General features: G+C 39.3%; 1 protein-coding gene across 1 annotated transcript in view; it reads right to left on the bottom strand.

Moving 5' to 3' along the window:
- Positions 1 to 19,669, bottom strand: part of KDM6A (lysine demethylase 6A) — a gene marked incomplete in the record, with an annotated part of 3,528,619 nt that extends 3,508,950 nt beyond the window's left edge. Inside the window, 2 exon segments of the mRNA XM_044072373.1 lie at positions 19,087 to 19,150; positions 19,277 to 19,669. Coding sequence (XP_043928308.1) covers positions 19,087 to 19,150; positions 19,277 to 19,434 — 222 coding nt within the window.
- Positions 19,670 to 20,288: the final 619 nt, after the last annotated feature.

The following is a 20,288-nucleotide window of genomic DNA, read 5'->3' on the forward strand; positions in this document are numbered from 1 at the left end:
GTTAAGCATTATATGGCTTATTCAATCCTGCCTTCTTTTGCAACAAAGAAAACCATACTTTGAAATGACAAATCCATTAAAAATAATAAAACACATTGGCTCCACATCCTGCAACTTCCTGCCTGCAAACAACCACAGAGCTTTCACTGAAACTAGGTCTGCTTATTTCCACAGAATGACACCTCTCCCTAATTAAGTGTAATGGTATACAATCTACCAGGATCTGGACTACTTGAAATAAATTAAATTATGGCCTGTAAACTGCAAGTGCACTTTGTTTAATTAAACTACATTTCAAAGCCCACTTGCTGTATTTTTTCAGTAACATCCCAATATCCATTTCCAGGTCACTTTACAAGACATTGGCAGTGGTAGACTTAGCATCCTCCAGATCCCTACAGGACCACACTCATACTGCTAACATTGTCCATTAAATGTAAATATCCATCCACTGTAAATGGCAAGAAGCTATGTCTTAAAAAAATCTATTTTTGGCATTCCTAGTACCCAAGTATCAGGTTTTGAAACAAAGAAACATTCTCCACAGTTTGTAAATCTCTGTCTTTAATAATCATCTACTGTTGCAGCACTCCCAACACAAACACACACATGCACACTAAAACCCCCAACATTTAAAAAATGACAGTGCCCACCTGATTTGCCAGTATTGATGATCCACCAAAGATATGCTTACTGTTATCCAATCAACCACTGCTTAGAACCCACCAATGACAAGACAATAAACTTTATATGCCACAGTCCCACATTAGTCAATCCACTACTGACCCATTAACCCTAGGCTGCTGTCTAATTCTTACTCCCTGGGACTGCATTACCTTGGATGACTACTTTTATTTCCTAAGCAAAAGACACAAATTGGAAGATGAGGCAAAAATCCAGACATTCTTCGAAAATCCATACAGTTGAAAAGTATGATTTCATATTGAATACAACACTCTCCCTGTCAGAAAAGCTGCAATTTAATGAAAGTGTACTTTTAATGTAGGATGCATTTGAGAGCTAACTTGTTTGTACATTAGCCTCTTTGTGCATGTGTCTCTTTCTGTCTCTGTCATGCACACAAACACACACACTCTTCTACTTTCACACACACAAAACATTCTGCTTTCATGCATGCACTCACTCCATACTTACCTATTAACACAGGTTAAGTGCTGTCTTTTTAAAAGGCAATGGCAGCAAATCCATAGAAGAGTCCCTCTTCAGCAAGAACACACACATTGATTCTTTGGCACGAAATAATGGCGCGAACACACAGACCCTTCTTTGGTGTAAAAAAATCAAAACTAGAAGGATGCTTTGGTGCATGCACACACAGATGTTAGAGTTACAGGTCACGGGTGCGAAAAACACAACAAAAAAGTGTTTTGGGGCATGCGTACATCGATGTTGGAGTTAGAGGTAGAGGGCCGTATGGCAGAGCTCTGAGGGCCGCATGCGGCCCGCAGGTTGGACACATCTAAACTAGAGTGTGAAAGCTAATAGAATGGGAAGAGGCTAAGAATTTATCTGGACTGTAGATTAGAGATTATCAATCAATGATAGGTAAAGCAGAGTATAAAGAAAGAGAAAGTAGTAAGGAGTCCTAAACGGAAGACCAGCACTGGTAGAGTTTTCAGTAGAATTTAGAACAGAAGCTGCCATTATAAAAGGAATAATAATTAGAACATGTAGTTATCATGCAGTATTTTACAAGAATCAATCAATGGAGGTTAGAAAGGACTGGGGAAGAGAGAGACTGGACAAGAAAATGACAAAAACAATGGGAGGATATGTGTATGTCTCCCACATATGCAATAAAATCTAGAAGATTTAGGATTTTGCTTGGAAATCTTTGCATAGCTATTTTTATACCCCAAGTGGACTCCAGAGAAATTTCCCCTCAGGTAGATAGCAAATGCAAGAGGTATGACGGGGAAGAAAGGTATTTGGGAACATTTTCTCGGAGTGCAATTGGTTGTCTGACATTGACAGTGCATCCTGAATGGAATTCTTAGAGATGATGGGTGGGCAGATTGATTTGACAAGGGAAATTATTTTCCTGAGCTACGATACAGAATCGGAATTGCTTAGACATGTTAAGGCCTTGCTGTGTCCAATTATGGTGGCTGCCAAAAAAGCAATTAATAGAAAAGGGAAATCAAAATCTAAACCAACTGCATTAGAAGTTGTGAATATAGTAACAAAGACAAAACTGGAATGGAGATCTTTAGAAAAGTGTAGGCACAAACTACATAAAGATAAAAAAAAATTGTGGAAACAATACATACAAGGGAGAAAATGAGGTTTAAAAGCAGGCAGGACTTAAATGAGCTATGTAATGTTGGACTGAAAATGATTGGGTAGAGAAGTGATGTAAAATGTTTGCAACTGGGACTGTCAGTATAGTTTGTGATGTAAAAAGCTTGCAACTGTGTCGGTGTGGTATGTTTTCATTTATATAAATGTACAATTACTTAAGTCCCCTTTAATTTTATACGCAAGTCAGTTCGTTTAAAAAAAAAAGTCAAAAGTTGTGGACCATAACTAGCTGAAAGAATTTAAGTGGAAAAAGCTGACCATCACTTACAATATTATACACAAACCAGCGGAAAGTATTCTATGAACTAAACACAAGAATTTAAAAGGAAAGTTCACCAACATAAATGGACTGCAAGTAAAGGTTACTAGAAAAATAGTTAAGTATGGGTGGGAACTCACTGTAGAAAGCAAAGAAACCAAAGTACTGGGAACTAGAGGGGGAAAAAGGAATGGATTGGAACGAGGAGTCCAAGCAGATGTTTGGAGTGCAGGTTTGAGACCACCTTTCCTACCAGGGATTCATGGAGTACATGAAGGCAAAGGTAAAACAGGGGAGTGCAAAGTGAAAAATACAACCTCTAGTAAAGTTTGGAAATAGAGTCTAGAACAGAAGTTCATAGAAAGTGGCAAATGGTTAGAAAGCTAACACTGGAGGCGATGGAAAAAAAAAGGAAGGTACCTGGGAACATGTCAGGAGTTGGCATATCGACAACTCATCTGGTCAGAAATGCTGGGGAAGCAAATGGCTGCAACTAAGGAAAGAATTCTTGAGCTAGGATGCAAGATCTGAATTGCCCAAACTCAGAAAGGCCAAAAAGTTTTTAATACTAAACTGCCATGGACAACTACTACAAAAACAAAACAATCTAAAACTAATTAAAATAATGAACAGCCAAGAAGATTTGAGAACTTTAGATGAAATCTTAAGAAGAAAAAAAAAAAAAAAAACAAACAAAAAACAACTATATAGAACGTACAGGAAAAGGATTGGGGTTTAGTGGTGCACAGGAACCAATCAATTTATGTAATGTTTGAGTGAATGATAAAGAGAAAACATATATAGGATGCATGAAAATGGAAAACACACTGGTTGGTTTTCTTTTCAATTTATCTTGATGTGCATCTATATACACTGCAGGTTCTAAGAGTGCACCCAGTCCAGATAAGCAGATGAAGGATATACAACACTAACAAAATGAAAAAAAGTGTCTTCGAAAATATATTAAGCTGCTCAGAGGACCCAATGTCTTCCGTTTTTTCTGGTACAAAAATAAACACACACACAAAAGTCAAATCGGTAATAGTGTGTGGACACAAAAATGGGAATGTTGCGTTGCATGAAGGACCAACCTCTGCTGTTTTTAGTTGAGCCGAGAACAGAAGCAACTGTTAAAAAAAAAAGGATTAGTAGTGTTAGATTAGAGACTTCCATTTTAAAGTAGTTATTACACAGGCTAAAGAGTAAAATAAATTGCTTTTCACATACATAAAAAAAAAAAAGACAGTTAAGCAGAAAGAAAAATAACCTTGGTGGTCAAGCATGACAGTTTATTAGAAAGGAAAGACAAGCTTAGTGTGCAGACAGAAGGTTCTTTTCGCAAGGGGAAAGTTGCAATCTTGCTAGCTACTACAGAATATTTCTTAATGGAATGTTATACATACAAGACAAAACCAGACACCAAGGTTAGAAGTAAATAAGGAAAATTACTGGACTAAAGCAACATACTGTGGTGGTAGCGCTGCAGTAGCGTTGTGGCCTCACAGTAAGACATTGTCCTGTTCGATTCTCAGCTAGAGCATCTTGTGTGTGAAGACATGTGTGAATGGGCGTACCTTAGTTGAAGGTTTTGCGTCGGGGCCGGCAACTCGGCACATAAAAATTTACTGCCAATCATTAGCGGACTGGAGTTCTGCTGTGGCGACCCCTAAAATCGGGAAAAACCGCAAGACACAACTGGACTAAAGCAATATAATATGTTGTGTTCAGGATTGCAGTTCAGTTAAGGTTAGCAAGTTCGTTCGACCTGTTACTTCAGAGAAGATGACGGACACTTCAGCCCGAGTACAGAAGACAGGTCATATACAGACTATGTTAGTCTACTTTGTTAAGGACAATAAGAATTTGACGTGCAGTAACTTTGAACACTGTTTATCAGTACTGTTAATGAAGACAGTATTTGGACATTGTGAACATTTAATAAAAGCATTATTGAATGAACTACAGTGTTTTGAGAATTCATTCTAAAAAAGTGCACAAGACTTTGTTCATAAAGGAGAGACTGGCACCTGTTCAGCACGAGCTTGGGTAATTAGAGATTTTCGTTTCTCAGTCTCATTACATACAGCATTTCCAGCTAATTACATTAAGTAATGTCCTTCGCCTTTTCCTGGTTAGGGGTCGCCACAGTGCAACTCCGGTCTGCCAATGATTGGCAGTGGATTTTTACAGTGCAGAGGTGCCAGCCCGATGCCCAACCTTCAAGGAAAGCACACCCATTCGCACACACCTACCTGCAGGGAAAGCACACCCATTCACACACACCTACCTGCAGGTTTTTAACATCACTCGACCGTAGGGTGGACATGTAGACTTCACACAGAAGGCACTCCAGCAGAGAATCGAACAGGAGAACCTCTTGCTGTGAGGCGACAACGCTCACCACTGCGGTCTGCTTTTCCAGCTAATTACAGTACAGTATTATCAATTCTTACACTGTGCATTAAATATTGAATGGTAAATAAAAGAATCAGAGAGTAAATAAAAGTAATCAAAAAAAGTAATTTACAAAGAATGGAAAGACATCAATATGGATCTCAAACTTAGAAAAAAAACTCTCTCAAGTAAATACAAAATGCTAGAGGATATGATAGTAAGGACAAATAACTGGAAACATGTTTTATGGGAATGTAACATGTTTTCAGGGCTTCAAAAAAATACCTTACAAAACACACCAGAAACGTTGGGGTAACAAATGGTTGTAACTAATGAAACTATTCTTTTCAGCTTTGATGTAGGATCTAAATTATTCAAATATACTAAAGTCAGACTGGAATATGGATCAAATTAGGCAAGAAACAGTATCTGTAGGAACAGTACATGAAGACTAGTGTTCAGGAAGAGGACCGATATGTAAAGGAAGGCAGGAATTGAGCAATATTGGAGTGAATAATGCTCAACACGTTTACTGCATAAAAATAAAGGAAATGTTAATATGGTTTGTCTCCCTGTTTTATGCAATTATGTGACTTGAAAAAAATGGACCTAGAGTAGCTAACAACTTATAACACACAACTAGCCCTTACTGGTTTGGCAGGACCTTTTAGATGACTCTTTTTAGGAGCGAGTAGGCATCAGGAGAGAGAGAGAGGAGGGAGAGGAGAACTTGGAAGTCAATGGCATTTAAGAACCTACATACTATGCCCTTTATTCACCTGTCATATGCACTGGCCTTCCATACCAGCAGGTGGAGGCACAAAGATCTACAGCTGCAGGCTGTACGCAGTCGGGCAAGACCTCAGAGACTAGACTACTGCCCACCCGCCCAGAAGGGCAGGGATAGTCCTGATTTAAATAAAAATAAATAAAAACATCAGCTTGGGAGTTCTGAAGTTACTGCATCCATTGTGGCCCTTGCCAGAACCTCAAATTATTTTTTCGGAAGCAAATAGTTAACAGAGCTTCTGTTTTAACTCCTGATAAAACGGATACAGAGAAACATGGAATTTCACATCATCCTTGACAAGCATTACCCTCAATCTCTTGCTTCACTACCTTGGCTTTTACAGGCAGACATGGAAATTCCAAAGGGAGCATTAAGTCAGCTTTTTGAATGTTTGGCAACACTGTTAGGGAAGCCAGGCATGACAATCAATCCCCATTTCGTCTGCCCTGGCTGGTCCACCCAGTACATGGTCTTGATGTCGCTCCTTGGTTCATTAACTTCCAAAGACTGCATTTTAATTATCAAATGTGGCAACCATTCCAGACTACAAACACTTTCCACAATAAGCTTCCGAGACCTTTAAAACATGTGTACCTGTTAGTCTGAGACACTCAGGAAAAAGGTGGAAAACTTAAACACTCGTTTTCCCACTAGTCTACAGCCAATGGTACTTTTCTGTTATCGGGGCAACAATGAAAAAGCAGTCGCTGGGCTGCAAATGTACACTGAACAGAGAACCAAAAAGGTTTAACACATGTTGGATCACTTCATACGTATTTATGGATATATGTCACTAACAGAAGTTTGTCAGACCTGGCACTCTTGACAATTTTCTCGTAATTCATTTCCAATAGTTTGCAGTTAGTACATTGATGGTTATTTAACCAGTTCTCGTCTAGCAAGTGACAATTTGCTCGGAGCTCCTTTCTGCAGTTCTTTGTCCAGTTGCTCAGTGCCGAGGTTGGGCGTACTTGTAAATGTATACGGTGTGTGTGTGTATATATACATATATATATATATATATATATATATATATATATATATATATATATATATATATATATATATATATATATATATATATATATATATATATATATATATATATATATATATAGACAAAGAGATATAGATATTTATATACACACATATATATATATATATATATATATATATATATATATGCATATACACACACATTATATATATATATTATATACATACACACACACATTATATATATATATATATATATATATATATATATATATATATATATATATATATATATATATACATACATATATACACACACATACATATACGCATACATATACACATACCCATACATAATATATATATATATATATATATATATATATATACATACATACATATACATTTACACACACACATATATATATATACACACATATACATATATATACATATACACACACACACACATATAGATACATCTTTACAGTCCCAGAAGTTTCTCCTCTGTGTGCAGTGCTGCTGTTAACCATGCTGTTTGTGTTGTCTTTTCCCGGTCAGGGGTCGCCACAGCGGAACTCCAATCCGCTAATGATTGGCAGTAGATTGTCACAAATGCTGAGGTGCCAACTCGTTCAACCTTCAACGAAGGCACGCCCATTTACGCATGTCTTTTGAACGCCCACCCAACCGCGGGGAGGACATGCAGACTCCACACAGAAGGCACTCCCCACACTCCAGCCAAGAATCGAACGGGAGAACCTTTTGCTGTGAGGCAACATCGCTACCACTGCACCACCGCGGAATATGCGTTATGCTGTTTATGCATAACAAATGCTGCCAGAGTCGCATTTCCAAGCGCTCATTTGAAGTGTTGCCCCAATAACAGGAGGGAATGGAAGGTCGTTTGAAAACTGCATCGGATTACGAAACTATAATGTATATTTCCTTCATTCATGTTCACTTTCAGAACTCCTGTATTTGGCTTTATCCCTTCTTAAAAGTATGTCTTTATATACAGGTAGCATGCACCCTACGACACTGTCATTTTCCTGTCACTCTTAGACAGGAACAGAAATGATGTAAAAATGAAATACACGGATTTGTACTGAAACAGCACTTTAAATACAATATTCAAGGCGCTCATGCCAAGTGTTGCCCCAATAATGGAAAAGTACCCAGCCAACAATTCCTTGTCGAGAGAGTGGACAGCCTTGGCCTGGGATTCTTCTTCAAATCAAGCAAGAGAATTATGAGTCCATCACAGGGTTCTGCAACCACCCAAGTCCATCCTTGAGAGGCCACAGGACCTTATCTGGCCTCTTTAGGATGGCTGCAAAGCCATCAGGGTTCTACCACGCATTTTGTATTAACTGAACCACCTCATCACCTGTGGGAACCAATGCAAGAGGAAGACTCTTGGTAGGGAGGGACCAGAAGCCTCAGCAAGGATGTGCTCCAACTCAGAAGGGGTAACAAGTCATTTCACCTTGTCTAGTATCAGGAGTCAGCCAGCATGCGACTCAGAAGAGGTGTCAAGTGCCCCCTTCACTTTAACCACAAAGAGCACCAGTATTTTCCCCAAAGCTAGGGGTGGGGGGGGTCAAGAAATAAAAGGTAAAAGCATCCTAAGGCCCACAGTCTGTTTCCAATGTGGGAGAGTCTCTGGAGACTCGACGCTTCTTCCAACAGTCTTAACTCCTCTTCCCTGATCTCAAACAAGGAGATGTGGAGGAAGAGGAAACTAAGTAACAAACAAAATCAAACCATGCTGCTGAAACCACCAGGTTAAAAATCTGTCTTCGACCGGAGGGAGGCAGATGGAAAAGGCAAATCAGACAGAATCCATAAACCATATAGTTTACATCATGAAATGGGGAGGCTCATGCAGAAAAAAAGCTTGTATTATTGCATCAGCTAAATGACGTAGATGGCCCCAAGCCAGATACGAATACAGATGGCCCAGTGCGATAACACTGCAGACAGGGAATGCCAGTGCATACAGTTTAAGAGCTCAGAGTTAAAGCCATTAGCAGCCAGGTTGAGATGTTATCTTCAAAAGTCTACCATCAAAAGGCCTATTCCATGGAAACGCTCAGAGGGAGAGAACCAAAAAGAGCTCCACAATACAGCCCTTGATGTTAGGGGATGCACAGGTCTCCAAAGGAGACCGGGTTGGAGCACAAATATTGAGATATTTGACAGCTGTCCCAGTGAAGTTGACTGTCAACTTCAACCAATCCTTCATTGTGGACTATCCTGATAATGGATCTACCAATACCAAGTGAAGAATGGTCAGGACTCCTGTGGGAAGAATTAGGCAGGAAAACACTCAAGCCAGCAGTGAAAACAGGTAAACATCCTCACTATCCAGACTGAAAGACCTGCTGGATTCCATGGAGAGTGAAGAGGAAACAAGAAGGGGTACAAAGCTCAGATTTAAAACAGTACTAAACACTGCTGGAGAAGGGAAGGTGGAGGAGGCTACATCTTCAATGTGGTTCATTTTTAATTGGGAACAGGTTCCACAAGAACATCCTCGGAAGTAACAGGCCAGAGACAAACTACTTCAACATTTTATAAGGCGAAAACAGTATCCTTATCCATTGTTAATTCTCTTTTCAACTGCTTTGTCAAACAAGAATTAAAGATAAAAACAAGCTCTAGACAAAAATCAGAATAAGTGGTTGGGTTAAATTCTCTGGTTTATTTCAACTCTGTTTTAAGATGGAGGATTTAAAACACCAATTTTGCACACTTGCACTCTTCACAATCTCTGTGCGTTTATAAGGACGGCCAATTTTTGTCACACATTCACACTTTCTCAAAGGACTGAAAACCTTGCCTTCTCTATAGCTGATGGGGGTGGTGTCAAAATTGGAAGAAGCTTATGTAAACCCAACAACCCAAAATAAGTGAGAAATGAAAATAGAACAAACTGAAATGAAGTTAGACATGTAAAGGAGTCATACTACACAGAAACCAGCTAAGAGTAGCAAAACATTGCTGGAGACCATCCGACAGTGCAACTGATGTTAACGCATGGCTAAAGAAATCTGGAAAAGGGTCCTTCAGAACTTAACATTGTGCACTAATGCAGCCATTGAAAGGTTTTAGGTGCTAGACAGAATATATCCTAAAAGTTAAGTCTCTGGCCAAAAGAGATGAAAATTAAAGTTATGTATTACTGCAACGAGAGATGTGGACTGGTAGTTTCATTCTCTTTATTAGTAAGACAAGAACAACTCCGCCTCAATGAGATTGTTCTGGGCTACCAAAGCCCTTCTCCCACCCCCTTTACCCATAAAAAGGTATGCTGGTAAAGATCCTGCTTCAGATCTCCAGAGTTAAAGTGAAGCAGAACAGAAAAGTAATTTGTTAAAGAGAATGGAACTAACAATCCAGATCTAGCATTACAGAAAGTACATGAAACCTTCAAACTTAAATTTGGAGCTCCATTCTTTGTACCAAATAGACATCTTGGGTGGTCACTCACTGAAGAATGCCTTAAAAAAAGCGACACCAAGACTACCTCGATTGTGGATAAAGTCTATATTGTTTTGTGAAAGTGCATGAAATGTCACAAAGAAGCACTTCTGAAAGAGCCAGGGGGAACCATGGTTCACTGAAGGTTATTAGGATCCTGTCCCAACAAAATCTGAACTTCCTGTGAACATCCACGCAAGGTCACAGACATTCTTCCAATTTAAAATCTGATTGGGTGACCACCTTAAGCAAAAACGAACTAGCAGTCATCAGCACTGTGTGCTTATAAAATACTAGGTGTAAAGGATTAAGTCAATAAGGAAGCAATACTAAATTTCTCCTAATGGAAGTGAAAAGTACAAGCAAGGTCTACGCAAAAATATCACATTTCCAGAAGACGTAGGTTCAAACAGTGACATGGTTACACTTTCAAGTGGAAAACAAAATGTCCCAGGTACCTTAGGACTTAAAATCAGAAGAAGCAAATTACCTTTTAGAAAGATTTTATAGACTACCAGGTAAGCTAGTGAGAGACACGGCCACCAGATAAAAAAAAATTAAGATACAGCCAACATATGATTAACAGATGGAAAAAGCCCAGTGTAAAATAAAACAGTAGAAAGAATGAGCAGCACCTGGAACTGAGATGCAGAAGGGTCTATATGTCCCCAGTCAATGTACAAAAGGAAAAAAAACGTACATTTGCTTTTATACGTTTCTGTCTGCTAGCTAAAAGAACAAATGTGGACCACCCAGTTAAGCACAGTTAATGAAGGTCTGGATGTGGGATGCTTAACGACTGGGACAATCTGTCTGAAACTATTCATAACAGAGCTGTCAAGGACATCAAACCAAAACAGGTTATTTGGCATTTCTGCATGCCATTTACAAAAGAACAGGGAAACGCAGAAGTCAAACGATTACATTTCAGTGAGAGCATCACCAATCAGTGAGAAGCTGGTAGACTGGAGAGGAGTGACGCCATAGGACTACTGCTTAGAAGACTTCAAATTCACACAGCATCACCAACACTATACCACACATGCATAAATAAAATTATCCATTCATACGAGAGATTGCTCCCAATTATTGAGGTAGACATGAAAGTAAGTAAGTTAAAGCAAACTGCAGCAGTTTTCAATACTACTTGGAGGGAGGCAAATGACCAAAGAAATGGCAAACCCTGCACAGTAGAGGAATAAAGCCACGACTATGCTGCAAACAAGAGTGCAGCTGCCAGCTCACCTATCCTGGTGGAGGGAAAGCAGGTCCGTCTCATCACAAAGGCTCGACACCCAACAGGAGCACTAGATTTCCCCAGGCAGAGTCTGAGCCTGCTGAGGGTCAGCTATCACAGTGTTTCTCAGACTGTCACTTAAGACTTGAGTACGGAGCCACACTGTGCATTACGAGACAGCAACAGCAGAGCTTGGAGAAACCTCAGCAAGGACGTGTTCTCTCAATGAAAACAGGCACATTCTAGAAATAGGTTCAGAGAAAGAAGACCCCAAAGGTAGAATCAGAAACTGAACTCTGACCAAATCAGAAATCCGAAGAGAAAACCAGTTATCAGTCTCTTCATTCTCACTTAAAGTTCAGCATCTTGAATCTCTTCAGGAAAGAGAGGTATCCCTCGTTCTTTTCTCAGAGACTACTTCACATGAAGGAACAATCTGAATCAAGTCCCAACGCATACCCAGTAAACTACTTCAATCTAAAAAAATTTAACACATGCTTAGTTTTCATAATGTTTTTTTACTGTGAAAAGGGGGCCAACGGTGTTACTAATGGCAACAATAGCCTCCCCAGGGATGGGCACAGCATTCCAATAAAAACAGGGAAGCCTTCCCTGTTCTCCCTCTCAGTAACAGGAGAGGCTCTCCCTTGCCCACTGAGGAGACCCAACAGCTGCAGAGGAAGTGGCTAACCCCCAATCCATAGTGGCTGTAGGTGCTAAACCAAAGGGATCCAGGATAAAAGTTTGAGTGGTCAGAATGTGCAAATGGCCACAGCAGAGTCAGCCACCTACTGCCAAGTCAAACTGTTCGCCTACTATAGCAGGAAAGGCCAACTTTTTCTGCTGGGGACAAGAAGGTAACCCCCCACCCACGAGAAAGATGAGCAGCAAATGCTGGTAAAACAGTCTTGAAGTCTCTTATCACAAAAGCACAGTAAAAAGTAATTTAAAGGCTTTGTTTTATTTTTGGGGGGCTGAATTTTTTTTCAATTACTTCACGCAATTTTTTAAACTAATGGGGGGGGATCCTCTCATGAAAAAGTACATTTTCAATCTCAGTTAAAACTGAAGCTACCTAGCTTTAAAAATGACTTTAATGAAGACAACACTGATAAATATTTAGAAAATGGAATTTGTTTTCCCTAAAGGAAACATGCCTACCCAGCAAAGAAGCACCACAAAGCCGACCTTCGATCCTTGAAAGCCTTAGAGGTGCATACTCTGATGTGAGTAAGGTACTAGAGCTTTTTTGCACCCAAACTTGATTAAGCCACGTAGCCAAGACTACTGCAGCAGTGATAAATGTGATGAACACTTCCCCAGCACCCATACCCCTGGGGAGTTACATGTTAAGGTGCTTTGCAGGGCTGGGGGCAAATAAAGTCTAGTTAGCAGCAGTGTGGCATGCATCAGTAATGAACTAGTTAAGCGTGCCACACTGGGGTTGTAAAACAAGACCACAGTATTTGCTAGTAATACCATTACTTAATACAAGGAATGTTGTCCTTCAGCACCTAATGCAACTTACAGGGTTAGCAGACAAATGGCAGTGGCCCTGCTGGAAGAAAAGAACTGGGGGGGGGGGGGCAACATGTGTGCATGGGGAGATTCAAAGGAAAACCTACATGCCAAAGGGTGGCCCAAACAACTGCAAGAGAGAATCTAGGGGTAAAAGCTACACTGAATCAAGCAACCCAGTTTTAACACTGAAGACTGAAAGGCTCTGGAAGCGGACTGTTAAACATCTACTCTCATTGTACATGAAGTGTAAAGGCTTCACGGCGAAGCTGTGTCATTCTGGAGTAAATTAAAGCAATAGAAACATGCAACAGATAAATTGCTAGAATACTAGAGAAGCAGGAGGTCTAAGGAAAAAAAAAAAAAAAGACAGCTATAACATGTACATAAGCGGAGAAACACACCACACACTTGTGAGCGAGCGCGTGTGTGTAACAGGTCACTTTGCTTCAATTATCTCAGGATAAAAATATACAACTGTATCTGTGTATTTTAGTATGTTAAATGGCTGTAATCATTTACACTCGCAGAACTACATTAACTTTTCTGCAAAAGCTTGGTGAAAATTATTCGTGCAAAGAAATAAAGAAGCAGCACTCTGGCAAATGTAATAAGTTTGCTTCACTCAAGCAAGTTTAACTTCTTAGGCTGACCACAAAGTGGTATTCCAATAAGCTGTACTTCCAAACAAAACATGCATCACGCACATAATATTCAAGCTAGATGCAAACCAACCCACAGTACAGCAGTCTTTCCCCCCTCAGGAGGGAGGCACAGCCTCGTGTACAATTCCAACGCAGGTTAAATGACCCATCAAATTAAATGTCACAAATTACAATGCAGGTACAAACTGCCAAAAAATGACAAAATACATGTGGCACAATGGTAAACCCACAAATACTACTATAAATATGAAGTCAATGCCAACTCCACATTTCATGGAGTAAGAACAATTGTCAGCTACTCATGTATCAAAGACGGAGACGCGAACTCTAAAGTTTTATATATAGTACAAAACAAAAACACAGGTTAAAGCGTTCATGTAGCTCACCAAATCTCACCCTCAGAGTACCCATGTGGTAGTCTCTTACACTTGCCCGATTAGTCTATAATTCACAATAGCTAAATATTTTAAAAGTAAAAAGCAAAGAAAAAGGACAGCAACGTCAGCAAATAAGAGACCCTCAACCCATATGTCTATTCTATTAGATCCCTTATTTCATGTACTCTATAATTTAAGTTTCTATTCACAAATATATAATTTCTACCTGTAACCTAAAACACAGTTTGCAAGAGCATCAAATGTCAAACTTGTCTCATTTCCCCACAGTGTGCTACTGAAGTCAAGTTTCACTTCGTACCAAATCTTGTCGTATTTCCTAGCTAAACTTCAAAGCCCATTCCTGTTGTAAAGCCATTTCAACCCCTCTTCAAATTAAAATTTAAATACTGCCCAGGCTTTTGGCCCAGCTCCTGTCTCTCTTTCTCTCCTATTACATGGCTAACAAACACTCCCTTCACCCCCCCCACACCCCCCAAAAAAGTTATGCATCTGCACACCTAAAAAAATAAAGTTTCTTACTAGCCTTACTACCAGAGATTGCAATAACTTCCTCAGTTTGGGACTTATCTTCAAAACCACTTCTCCAATTCTTCCGTAGGCTTTTCCGTGTCGGCACACCAAACAACTACCAAGCTTAACCTTTACTATAGCAAGTCACATCACTTTTTATTTATTTTTCATTTGTTGACCGGGCTAGTCTAACTGGATATATGCCCATTTTCAGTAGAGGCCCAGGGAGATGAGCTCCAAGACAGATAAATGAAAAACTTAGCAATCAATAAACAAAAAAATGACTAAATAAAAATATTAACAATGCAGATTCCAGGTACAACAGAAAAAGATGACTAAATAGCCACATTCGTTGTATACAATGCATACTACAGGTTACAGCAGAAAATTCTAGGAGGACAAAAACGAAGTACTTACATTGCAAGAAATGCTTATACTACACAATATGCAGGTATAATACATAAAAGGGACTAAAGTCAAAAGAGAAGACAGGTTAATTATATAAAAATTCTTCAGTAGGAAGTATTTACAGAAACTGGACAGTAGTTTAGGAGATAATCTGTATTCGCAGGTAAAAGAATACTTAACAATTCATGAGTAGTCTGAGATGATCCGCGGTGGTGGTGCTGCGGTAGCGTTTGTCGCCTCACAATAAGACGCTGTCCGATTTGATTCTCAGCTAGAGCGTCTTCTGCGTGGAGACATGCATGAATGGACGTACCTTCATTGAAGGTTGTGCATCAGGCCTGGGCAAGCCGGTACGTAAAAAAATCGGCTGCCAATCATTAGCGGACCGGAGTTCCGCTGTGGCGACCCCTAACCGGGAAAAGCCGAAAGACACAAACAAATGAGTAGTCTGGAATAGGCCAAGTTTAATCAGATGGATAGATGCCTAGTCAGGCTTAGTACAGGGGCACAACCAGTGTGTTCTAAGGTGGAGTTTCAGTCTGTTTTTAAATAGTAATAGAGAGGGAAGAGAGGAAAGGTCATTGGGGAGAAGATTCCAGGTTTTTCCGACAGCATTGGAGAAGAGATTCACCAGCCTTGTTGTTAGGTTTAGGAGGTGTGCAGAAGATTTGTGTGTGAGAAACGTAGGGATTTCAGATTTGTATATGGAGCTTAGCAGTCAATTCACTAAGTAAATCTAGCATGCGCCTTTCAGCCAAAATCAAAGCCATAAGCATATAATCGATACAACTGTTTACATTAGAAACGTAGTGCGTAATTGGCCAGTGCAAAGCATAGGACTACAATTTACATAAAAAAGTTACACAAATGAAACAATACTCAGCATACATAAAACAAGGGTCCATAGAAAAACAATGTTTACCAACTTCATCTCATTAGTCCTGACAATACTAAACCAAATCTCCCCCCCGCCTCACCAACTAAATAAATTTATTAATTTATTTAAATTTGTTGACTGGGAGTGTCCAATTGGACGTAGGTCCATTTTCAGTGGAGGCCCAGGGAGAAAAGCTCCACAGTAAAATAAACAGACAGTAGTTACATTGGATTACATAGCGATTAACAATTTAACATAGCAATTACTTACAACATATTTACAGATGAAGAACATAGTACATCAGTAGACAACTAGAATCTTTATCTGTGAAGTACATATTAGACATTAACAAATGTTACAATGAGAAGTTCCTGCTGTATAAGTACTAGGCTTATGAGCATCTGAGCTTGCTATAATCAAGGTAGTTAGTGGATTTGAGAGAAAGGTAGTGGTTGGATGATATTAGAGAAACATTTATTAGTTCCAGCACAAGCCTGCAATATACACTATGCAAAAGTACAACTCTGCTTATTTACATACATCTATGATCCAGGGGAGCCCACTCGATATGTGGCATTAAGTCACACCTTAACAGCCCCACCCACCGGCAGCCATATTACTCTCCAAAACCCCACTCATTTACATTTGTTTACAGTGAGTGCTGTTGTGGTAGTATACTGATACCAACCTTCCTTCCCCACTCTTATGGAGAGCCATTATTACACAATACAATTCTAAAACACCATCAGTTTTAAGTACATTTGGAACGATTACAGAAAACAAACCATTGCTTAATTTGCAATTATACTGAAGGAAAGCAAATCAAATGAAATGCTACTATAAAAACTTAAGCTAGTATTCCATATTTCTTTAAAACAAACTGCAAGTAGATCGTATGTTGAATTTTACTAAAAAACTGAAATCATTTCATATTACTATTTCTGTCCACCATTTAAAAATAAGACACAGTCTTGTTATAAATACCCGAGATACAGTGCCCAATAAAAATGTCTTCGAGTGAATTTTAAGACAACTGAAATAATTTAGAAAAGCTGAATTACCACCACCAGAAACAATAGGGAGCACCCTTACCGTATATGTACTGAAAAAGGAAGTTGCTCAGAAATGTGCTGTTATTTCACACTACAAACATTCAGAAATCCAGACAGTTAACTTATGTCCTGTTAACAAAGGTCCACAATATTTTATAAAGCTTTAAGTTCGGGAACCCCAATACTTCATTAGTAACACAAAACAGCATTGCATCCCCGTTTCAGGGACATTACGCAGCAATTATCGTGCCTCGTTTCAATGCTCTACTTTTTCAGACATATATCCTCACACCTACTTCAAATGTTCGATTAACCTCAAAGCCAAAATATAAATAAGAATGGAAAACAAAGCGCAAAGGTTGGAGCAAGGCCAGGCTACCGGATAATGCCGTAATCAAACCAAGGTATTATCAAAATGCACAGTCATATTCTCATTCTGGTTATGTAAGAAACAATGCGTTATTTTTATCAGACGCTTTACAAACTGTACCTATCCCACGGAACTTTTTATAACGAAGACTTAAGACACATTTGAAATGATTATTAGGATTCATTATAGACATTTCTATTACGTAACTAAACTCTCAAAAACTCTAGTTTTGCAAAAAACATGGTGATACTTCTTTGAATGCACGAGTGGATATTTAATCACAAACAGTTATCGATACTGACATTTTCATCAATTTACACGTCGCCAAGGGTGTTTGGGATTACACAACACGCCAGAAAAGTTTCCACAAATTTTAATAAATTTGGAGAAATGTGTACAGTTTAAAAAAAAACTCACTCAAAATCTCAACCCATTAGATACAACTATTTATTATAACAGGAACAGCTACGTAAATACAGAAAATAATCAGCTCTGATGCACAAACTCCATTAATAACAGCACGCAGGTAAACCACATTCGAAGCGTTCCTCCTAGGTGAGACTATACCGGTGCTTCAATTAAGTCTTGGGGCATTTCAAATTGTAGACTATACATACAAAGCTCGAAATTCAAGGATATCTGAATAGGACACACGGCAAGTGAGTAGAGAAAATGCAAGCCAAAGAGCGTTACGCATACTATGTAGGCGTTACGCATACTATGTAAAACATCAAGTGTGGGTACCAAACAACCACCTGAGAACACTGGTACTACCAAAATTCTTATCAAAACGCACGCTTTCAAAAGTGGTAACAGTTTTGCAATGCTAAAGCACCCGATCGTTTTTAAGTTACAAGCAGTATAACAAAACAGTAAGTATATTAACATGACCCCGAACAGCCCTTTGTCCAATACCGGTGTACGCTACAGGTTGACAGGGGAATGGGCACAACACTGTAAGGAATTGACACCAAGAACTGTAACACAAACAGAAAGCAGCAAACCAAACAATGCACTGTACAAGAGACAGTCACTGCACATACTAAAGGGAAAAAGAGCGCACTGTGCCACTACAAAGTTAATACTGTATCCAGTTCACTTCGAGCTCTGGTATACCTCTAAACATCTTAGTCTCCTCCCTGTCCCGCCATCTTGGACCGACCAACACAGCCATTACTTAACTAAATGACAGGACCAACAACTTTCAACACAAACATGCGCTTAAAGCATCGCAAACATAACCACACAGTATCAGCAATACAATACAAACTACTTAAATAAAGAGTCTTAGTTCTGTATGGTGATACCCTCATGCAGAGCCATTACATCTGTAACAAAACAAGCTGAGAAAGTAATCACAAGTAGTAAATTAAAATTAAACAAGTACTCAACAAAACTTCACGACTAGTTGCACACTAGTTGATCAACGACGTATTGCAATGACTGAAATATGCAATGCACAGCGTCTGACAGAACACCAACATTTCAATATGAACTGTGGAGACGTTTTGCAAATACACCTACCTTACCGCTGTAGTGACTACACAGCACTTTAAGATAAACCCGCCCAACACAACTTTTGTCATATGCCTTATTTTAGCCCACTACAGAAATTATTTCACTGTTAAAATGCTTAACATCCATATAAGCACTCCTGATGCACCACAGAAATTCACTCCCAATGCAGAATCTCCAGCTGTTAAGGTATACAGCCTTTCTCCGCCTCCCAAAACGCTACTGCCACTCTACAAACAGCTCGCCTGTACAACTAAAAAGGCTTTGCAGTAAAGCTCACTTTCTTTACCTTTGACAGCAAGGCCCTCGTTCTGGCGCCATCTTCATGAAGACCCAGAAATCCAAATAGTCGGCTGCAGAAAGAGAGAAGACAGGCGCAACGTTACCATACTTTCGCTTCATACATGAACACAGAACCGCCTACATGCTAATCTAAAAAAAGGGTGAAAATGGACGCATCAGATCCGTTCATATCCAACCTGTCAAAGCCCGTTAAGCTGTCCCTTTCCTCAGCTGTCAGACTCGTAAAATCCTCCTCGGTTTCACTCGCTTTTCCCGCCGCCATTTTCTTTTCCTCATCACCGAAAGCAGTAGAAGCCCCAGCAGCGGTAACTAGCGACACTCCACACGATTTCATGGAAACGCAACGCAAAGAATGATAATCCAAACTTTATTTAAATCCCTTATGGAAACTCACTTGGAAAAAAACTTTTACATCTTTCATGTGATGCTGCACAACCACGACAATGAATTCAAATAAGTACAGAATTACATATAAATGGGATATTATTTTAGCTATGAAAACTTCCCCACAATCACAAAGTTGTTATAATTGTCACACAGCTAACAGCCACCACTACCCCCCTTGTTTTGACGCAACCAATACACACTGGCTCCGTAATCACATGATTTTGTTGACTTACGTCGTTCTTCTGATTTGCAAGTTTCACAACAAGCCTGCGCTAATTTGGCCCACTCATACACTAAAACTGATAGGAAGGCAAGGATTACACTGTTGAGTCAAAACACGGAGTAGCTCTGTTACTGGCTAACAGTTACATCATTTACTTAGTTGTTTTGAGGGTAGATGCTGTCGCGGAGTTAGGGTTGTGTGATTTTCTGATCTCTGATGAATTAAATTTTTGCTGTCTGATATTAGCTATTGAGACGTATTCAGTATTTATTCCTTACTGTGTGTGTGCGTTTTGTTTGAAAAATTTTATTTAAGACTTCTAAAATAGTTATTTGTGCAAAAATTAAAAAGTGATTATATGTCTTATACACACACGTAAGAAGCTTATACTAGCAACATGCTGAAATGTCCGTGATTTGAACTTTAATAGGTCTTGTCATAATTTATATTTTAGTAAATCGGTGAAGATTGCTTGAGGATGCTCAAAACTGCTGTTGTACTAGTCAGTTGCTTGACCTGCGTACACCACGAATCTCCCTGTTGGAATAGCTATATACAGTCAGTATAGCTGGGTTCAA

Source organism: Protopterus annectens, chromosome 5.part0 (assembly GCF_019279795.1).
Source record: "Protopterus annectens isolate FY-2018-M chromosome 5.part0, PAN1.0, whole genome shotgun sequence".
Classification (NCBI taxonomy): Eukaryota; Metazoa; Chordata; order Ceratodontiformes; family Protopteridae; genus Protopterus; species Protopterus annectens.